Consider the following 8,738-nt stretch of genomic DNA (forward strand, 5'->3'; position numbering starts at 1 on the left):
GATGAAAATCAGCATCCAGCGCAATAATTAGAGCCCGACCGATATGGACTTTTGGGGGGGCCAATGTCGAAACACCAAGAACATTTCTGATACAGATATGTCGACCTATATATATATATATATATATATATATATATATAAACTGACAATGCATCCTCAGATGACGTAAACAAGGCCTTATGTCACAAAAATGTAACTGAGGCTTGACATTTTACAGTTTAACCATAATCTGCGTTGTAAATCAAATCGAAAGAAAACACAGATACAATCATAGATGTAGAACTTGAAAATAATATAGAAAAAAACCCATACATTTTCACGTCAAACGTGAGCATAAATCAACATGACGATACATCTATGAAAAGCTCACATCAGCTTATGTTGTTGGCCAACGTTCAGTGGTATTCGCATTTATCATCATTTCATGAAAAGACTTGATCTATATTCCTTAAAGTCCATGTAATATATATGTATTATTATTCATGTTGTTCGCAATGTGTCACTGATATGAGACATCCCTAAGTGAGTGGACAACCCCTGCACATCATCATCATCATCATCATCATCATCCTCCTTCTCCTTCTCCTCCACCCAGGTGATGATGAGGCAGCTGTGGGCGGGGCTACGGTTCCTCTTATTACGCCGAGGAGCCTCTAACACCATCTGTCTGGTGGTGAACTCTCCCCTCCGCGGTCGAGCTGGGAGTCGGCCCCAGAGGAACAGCTCCGCAGGTGAGTCCCACCTGACAGTGCCTCGTCTCAGAACTCCGCGGAAGGCGCTCGATCGGGCCAACTCTATTTTTTTTTTTTTCATGCGCGGAGACCAGCTGTTTCTGCGATATGCTTTGTGTAATTAATACCAAATCTTTTTGGATTCTGTTGTTGTTTGAACACTATAAATCCACTGCCAAGTGCCCACATCGCACTCATACACATGATAATTGGATTGAAAGATAGTAAATGTAAGTGTAAAAGTATAAACGTATTGCAATGTCATAGGAATTTCACAGGACTTTGCTGGAAATTTTACAGGAAATATTCTAGGCTACTACTATGTCATGACTCAAATATCAGTTATCACATCACAAAGTGTATAAACAATTAATTGTATACCTTGGTTCTAATATATATCAATATAATAGACATGTCTTCTCATTATAGTCTATTTTGTAGTACCACAAAAATCTAATTTTACAGAAATACATCAATCTGCGGAAGTTATACTTGAATAAACAAGAATAGATCCCAATAAGTCCCAGCCAGGTTCATCTCTTTTCTGCGTCTGTGCTGACTGTAGCACATTGTTGTGCGTATTTATTTGCAGCAAGTGTGTTGTCAAATTACCGGAGATGTTTTTTGTTTTTTTTTATTATTTGCCTATGTTTCGGTTATTTGCCAGTTGCACTGTAGTGTGTCCAGGGCCACTGTAGGATGGGGGGTTAAGTCTGAGCACAAACAGCTGTCTTTCATTCCCGACCCCCTGCACCATCTGAAGCGGCTGCAGACACGAGGGAACAATGGGCTTCGTGAGGGGAATCTGCTGTGCAGGTGTACTGCAAAGACAGAAAAGCAAATAAATATGTTTTTGTGTTTACACAGCTTGCAGGGTATTGATATAATAGGCTCTCATTAGTCAATCATTTCCCCCATTTAGATTTAGATTTAACTGGATGTGTGGATTATGCGTTTGACAATTCCTTTCTTGGTCTGGGAAGCAGCAGGGAGCAGTCGAGATCGAATGAGAGACACTACTAAATTATAATATTATTAACTGAAATGCATATATGTGAATGTGTCATTTCTGCATAAAAATGTGAATTCCAATAATCAACTTTAAATTTTTAAAGACAACTACAGTGAATATCTATGAAAATCATGCGTAAGGACGGGACTGCATCATTACGTAAGTGTGTTTACAGGCAGCAGTTTGACTTGTCTTGGCTTGTCTCCATTTGAGAGGAACGGCTCTGACAACAATGTTTCTTTCGAACTAAGAGCGTCCTGTAGACGACAAGTACTGTACCGATGGATTCTCAGAGTGAAGATGGATGACAGTTTTTGAATGCCAACTATCGTTAAACCAATAAGTTCAAGTTTATGCAGGTCCACACACATGGTCCACGAAGTCAACACAAAGGAACGATTCAGGTGCTGTCAGGGCAGAATAAACAAGAACCTTGTGTGACGTTGCTGCATGTTGAGCAGCTTTTCCCCCCCTCTGTTATAATATTGGTTCTAATATCTCGGCTGCCCTGCAGCAGGTGCTGACATTCTGTTGTATTCAGGAGCTTCCACATTAGAATTTATTTGTATATTTCTGTTTTGTTGCAGGAAAAAGATGACCTCTTTCTCTTGTGGCACCCACAGTCAAACCTCAGAAACAACGCGCCGCAATGTTGTAAACTTCCGAGCCACAACCTGCATCGGTTTCCAAGGCTGAGGTTCGAATACTTGGAGGGACCACTTCAAATATTTTCACACAAGGAACATTCATCTCACACTTCCCCTTAATGATTGCATTACATTGTGTGTATATTTCATCATGTGCAGATAAATGTATGTGATTAATTTGTTGCCCATCTTCACCTACAAAGTTAAGTAGCAATGATCCCGTTTGGCACCAACAGGTCAAATTTCAAAGATTGAAATTCCAAACTGCAATTAGTGGAGAGAGTATCCTCCCTTGGTTTTGATGTGATGTGAAAACTACATATTAATTACAAATCACAAAAGCCGTCAAACATGTCCACCGCTGCCACCATGGAAGTGGCAGACATTGCCGTGGTTGCGATCTACTTCATCCTGGTGCTGGTGATTGGTTGCCTGGCGATGTGGAAAGCCAATCGGAACACAGTGAGCGGCTACTTCCTCGCCGGCCGCTCCATGAATTGGGCGGCCGTAGGGGCGTCTCTATTCGTCAGCAACATAGGAAGTGAGCATTTTATTGGACTTGCTGGATCCGGCGCCGTCAGTGGTTTCAGCGTGGCCGCGTGGGAATTAAATGCCCTGTTATTGCTCCAGTTGTTGGGCTGGATGTTCATACCTGTTTACATTCAGTCAGGAGTTTACACCATGCCAGAGTACCTGTCCAAACGGTACGGAGGGCGGAGACTGAAGGTGTACTTTGCGGCGTTGTCGCTTGTCCTCTACATCTTCACCAAGTTGTCCGTGGACCTCTACGCCGGAGCCTTGTTCATCCAGGAGTCATTAGGGTGGAACCTCTATCTGTCAATCATCCTGCTCATAGCCATGACTGCCCTGCTGACGGTCACTGGGGGTCTGGTTGCCGTCATCTACACGGACACAGTCCAGGCATTCCTCATGATCGGCGGAGCCCTCTGTCTGACAGGCATCAGCCTCTCCAAAGTGGGAGGACTTGAAGGTCCAGTTCGATCATTTATACCATGTTATTCAATAACATTTGATCTATGTACTTTCCCAATAGTAAAACTCTGCTGTCCTGCTGTATCATTTTAAGGGTTAAGGATCAAGTACATGCAGGCGTCGCCAAACATCACCGCCATCTTGCTGTCTTCACCCAACCTGACATATTCGGAATCCTGCCACCACCACCTCAATCCCAAGCCAGATGCGTTGAAGATCCTCCGAGGCCCAAGGGATCCAGACCTGCCCTGGCCTGGCTTTTTGCTGGGCCAGACCCCTGCCTCTATTTGGTAATTGTCCAAGTCTAATCGTGTCTTGCATGTTACAGCAAGTAGCATTTAAAAATGAGCAAATCATTTCCCCCCTGGAGCGAGTATTGTTTTAAAATGGCCCAAGTCGAGCAGTATGTCTGATCCCTGCCCCAGGAGCCTTTGGTGAGCACAGTTAATGGGGATTGCACCATCGGCTTTGTTAGAATGCAGGCGGAACTCTGAGGCGGACCAGTTTGGCAGCTCAAATTTTTCCTGTGTTCTAGGTACTGGTGTACAGATCAAGTGATTGTACAGCGGGTTCTTGCGGCAAAGAACATTGCCCACGCCAAAGGTTCTACAATCATGGCCGGCTTCCTGAAAATCCTGCCTATGTTTATCATAGTCATCCCAGGTAGAAACAATTATTACTTTTTGGGTCACTGACACCTAAAATCTGTAGACTCACTAAATGCCCGATTCATTAATCTCCATTATTCCAGGGATGATTTCTCGGATCTTCTTCGCTGATGAGCTGGCGTGTATCAGTCCAGAGCACTGCATGGAAGTGTGCGGCTCTGCGGCCGGCTGCAGCAACGTGGCTTACCCGCGTCTCGTCATGTCGGTGATGCCCGTCGGCCTCCGTGGCCTGATGATGGCCGTCATGATCGCAGCGCTGATGAGCGACTTGGACTCCATCTTCAACTCAGCGAGCACCATATTCACGCTGGACATTTACAAGATGCTACGGAAGAGGGTGACGTCCAGAGAGCTGGTGCTCGTCGGCAGGCTGTTTGTGGTCGTTATGGTGATCATCAGCATCGCCTGGGTACCAGTCATCATTGAGATGCAGGGAGGCCAGATGTTCTACTACATCCAAGAAGTGTCAGATTATCTGACTCCACCTGTGGCCGCGCTCTTCCTGCTCGGAGTCCTGTGGCATCGCTGCAATGAGACGGGCGCCTTTTGGGGTGGGATGGTCGGGTTCACACTCGGAGCACTGCGTCTGGTGCTAGCATTTGTTTACCGTGAGCCGCACTGTGACCAGCCCGATGAGCGGCCGTCTTTCATCAAAGATGTCCATTTCATGTATGTGGCGGTCATCTTGTTTTGGGTCACAGCTTTGGTGACGATCGTTGTGAGCCTCTGCACTCCTCCCCCCGGAAATGAACAAATCAGAACAACTACTCTGTGGGGGTTGAACAAGAGAAAGAGGCTAAAACGACGGGTCGAAGAAAAAGCTGTAGAAAATACTTTGAAGCCTCTCAACCGTGGAAGCTCAAACGGAGACAGTGTGCTCTGTAAGGAAAAGTGCCACGATCGCCCAAACAAGCTCAATGGCATCGAGGCCCGTCCTGAAGATTCTGAACCAAGCAATGGTCATGCTATCACAGCCGCTGACATAGAAACCCAACGTGCAATACAGAATGATTGCTACTCGCTGATCGCTGACCCCAAAATGGTAGAAGAGGGAGAAGGAAGAGGCGCGAGGGCAGGCGAGGAGGAGGAAGAGGGCGGCTGCTTTGAAGGAGGAAGGGTTGAGGGCAACAGGTGTGTGAAGGTTTTTGAGTGTGTCTGTGGCTTCAAGGAGAACGCGTCCGAGGATCGGATCATTACAGCTCAGGAGCAGGAGAAGATCGTGGATGAGCTTCTCTACGAATCTCCACGAACCAGAATCATCCTGAACATCGGTTTGGTTGCTGTTTGCTCGGTGGGGATTTTTTTATTTATCTATTTCTCCTTATAGGCCTCTTTAATTCCGAATAGTGGGTCTCGTGTGCAGTACACTGAGTGTTCTCACCGACAGGGGTGTGTTGAGAAAGTCACACATTTTCTGATGCCTTGGGAAAATGATGATTCAACGAAATCTGGTCATGGTCTTTAGTGATCATGTTCAGTTGTGAAAAAAATGTTACGAACAAATGTGGAGAGGAGAAACTTTGAATGCACCAATCAAGAACACCATTAAAACTGTGCCAGTGTTGGTGTGTTTTTGATCCATTCAAAGCCCTAAAGATAAGTGAAACTATCAAATATACGTTTTGAATCACCTTACTGGTGGTTCAGAACGTAAATGAGAATCTATTCTATGCAAGAGAAATTTGGCCGGAGTTTCTGAATGTGGCTCCTGTGGCTTTTCTCAGGAATAATCTGAGGTTCCTGTTCAATGATGTCTTCCAGCATTTGACTGTAGAGAGATCTGTTTTGCACATAAAAAATGGAACTACCTCTGTCAGTCTCCTTTCATTAAATGTCTCTCCTAGTATCTCAGTCACTGCTGCCACCTGTGTTTGTTGGTTTCATTGGCTGCAAAATGTTTGTACAGGTTCATAGTGGGATTCATTTTCAGAAATATGCTCCATTTAACTAATTATGGTGTGATGTAATCACTCTCTCCCCTAACGTCCATATCACTACAATAGTCACTGATGAACTTGACACCTTTTGGCACTCGCTGGCCGTCACCTCGTGGAAAGCAAACATCTAGCCAAACTGGTCGTTCTGCCCCACTTAAAGCCATCCGCCAGGATGTTTATGAGGGCTGTTGTATGTTAAACACTGCCGAGTGTTCAGACACCACATGCGATGCTTTGTGAGCCTTCTCAGCGCTTGTGTGCAGGACAGAGAATTAAAAAAATAAGACCCGCCTCGTGAGGTTTTGTTTTTGATTACGACGACAGCTAGTATTTTGTCAGAGGGACATCCAGCAGCTTCAGGTCGGACACATCCTGCCACCAGCTGTACACTGTAAAAACACAACCGACACACACTTTTTATTTTTTTCATTTGCTCTTTGGTCCAGACTAAGACAAGGCCTGGACTGCAATGAAAATGTTAACACACATTCATGTTCTCCACAGAATGAATTATAAAGATTTGGCCATCAAATCTAACACCATATCTGCACTTTCATTGTATTCAATAATTTGTGTTGTGACCAATTACCTGCAGAAGTAATAACTTCTGCTGTTCTTTTTGTTCAGTGCCAATTAGCTGCAGATGATTGGCACTCATACACAAATCTTCAACTGTATACAAGGTCAACTTTGCTTTACTTTATTATTCCCTCCCCGCCGTGCAAGCACCTGTGTCTTCTTAAACTCAATGCATCCGGGGGTTTTTAATGATTGGGGAAGGAAGTGGACATCATTTTCCATATATCTCCAACAGAGTGTCCTTAAATATCAATATACTTATACTTACTTACGGAAGTGGCATAAGCAAAGCACTAGTTTATAAAACCTATATGTGATGTATAGGCTATAATAGGGAGGAAGCTGTTCAAGTAAAACAGAAGACACACAAGCTCGTATCATGAACCAGCAGGTCGTGGTATGCGAAACAGATTTTCACAAATGCTAATAAACGCCCCACAGCAAGCAAACATCCCGCCACTCAGTCGGTTAAAAGGTTGTTAACAGCAGCCTCTGCTGTGGTGGAAAGTTACAGACTGCATGTGGAAAGTTACTGGGGGTAGACCTATCCCACACAATGTCACTGCAAACATGACAAGAATGGTAAGAGTTTACCCTTTTTCTTTCTTTCTTTCTCCCTCTGGCGTCATCATCCTTTGGTGCATAGTGAAGCTGTCTTCAACAAAAATTAATTTCCCATCATGCATCTTAGCTCTTTGTCAACAGCATTATCAACAAGGTTTTGTTAAAGCTGAATCAAGTTCCACACGTCTATTAAAGCGGAGGCCATATTGCCGCAATTACCGCAAAAATATATACCTACTGGTAACATCTGATCTTGTTGTTGCTTTGCAGTTATAGTCAGAAATATCCCTCTTGGTTTGCGCAGGTGTCCTGACTGTAATACAGAAACTTTGTTGTGTTCCATTAGTGTTCAATCCCAAAACATTTCCAACAGACACTGTGTGATTAGACTAAGTACATGCGTCGCATATTCTCTAAACTAGTTCTGTTGCTGTGAAGTAGGTCGGTGCATTAATCAACTACAATGGCATCCATTACTCATAACCGTCCCCTTATGAAGCCATATTTTATTATTTTTGTTTGGATCTGCAACAACAACAACACACTCAGATATCAGTCCCCTAAATAAGACTGATTGTTTTCATCAAACATTATTTTTATTCCTTGGGAAATCTATGAAAATATCCACAAAGTCCCACTAACACCCTGACCTGAACAGGGATTTCTCATTCATAAACTACACTGTGCAGAGCAAGAGATGGCTGTGGCGTGCTCAAAAGGCCTTAAGAGTAGGGGGCATGAGAGTAAAGAGATACCCAGTATGACACATGCGGTGCACTGAATTACCCCCACCATGTGCCTGTAAAATGAATTTCACATGCAGGCAGTGACTCCAGGCAGCTACAGACTTCCATTGAACTTTATGGGAGGGAAAAAAAACTTTCAAAATAAAATGACATGTAACTATAACAATGAGACTCCTACCAGCCAACCAAAACCATACCTGCTAAACAAACAAAGCAGCGGTGATGGCAAAGCAAAAAGAATTATAGGCAAATCAGCAGTGGCAAAGTCCTGAAGGGTGAAACCAGAAGGTAAGGGGAAACTACTTTGTGTTGTTGTCTAGAAGGTGCAGTCACTCTCCTGATATATATATATATATATATATATATATATATATATCCGTTGGGAGTGAATTTCTGAATAAAATAGTTCTACATTATGTTGTGTGTCTGACTCTTCTGTTTGTGTTCATTAGTTTTTCCTTTTAACTTTGTCATGAATCAGACATTGTCTTTATTGCTAGTGTTCATCAACAGATCTAGATTAGTTTGAATTTCATATTAAACATCGAAGAAATGTATTTGTTGGAAAATGAATGGGTTTTATTCAAATCAGGCCAACGTGGCGGTGGAGGATGCTGACATTATGTATTTGTATATCAGAATATAAATGAATGTAATTGAACGTAGATGAAACCTGGCAGTCAGCACTGTGCTCCACTGGGATCATGCACAATATTCTTCCTCGCGGTGCAGCGGCGATATTACGACGGACTGTGATTAAAATCTCGCGTTGTCTGGATTCAACATGATCCGGTCAAGTTAGCTGGTGTTAGCCAACAGCAGTCCGGAAGTAAGAGGACTGAGTGGTGCCTGAAATGTGAC

General features: G+C 43.6%; 1 protein-coding gene across 1 annotated transcript; it reads left to right on the forward strand.

Annotated features, from left to right (window-relative positions):
• Positions 1–640: 640 nt before the first annotated feature.
• On the forward strand, positions 641–5,862 carry LOC118301427 (sodium/myo-inositol cotransporter-like). The gene is made up of 5 exons (XM_035626926.2): positions 641–731; positions 2,331–3,381; positions 3,478–3,673; positions 3,919–4,046; positions 4,135–5,862. Exons 2-5 carry the CDS (start codon positions 2,742–2,744, stop codon positions 5,376–5,378), a joined length of 2,208 nt encoding a protein of 735 aa, XP_035482819.2. The 5' UTR covers positions 641–731; positions 2,331–2,741; the 3' UTR covers positions 5,379–5,862.
• The last annotated feature ends 2,876 nt before the right edge of the window (positions 5,863–8,738 follow it).

The sequence above is a fragment of the Scophthalmus maximus genome, chromosome 2, assembly GCF_022379125.1.
Source record: "Scophthalmus maximus strain ysfricsl-2021 chromosome 2, ASM2237912v1, whole genome shotgun sequence".
NCBI classification, from domain to species: domain Eukaryota; kingdom Metazoa; phylum Chordata; class Actinopteri; order Pleuronectiformes; family Scophthalmidae; genus Scophthalmus; species Scophthalmus maximus.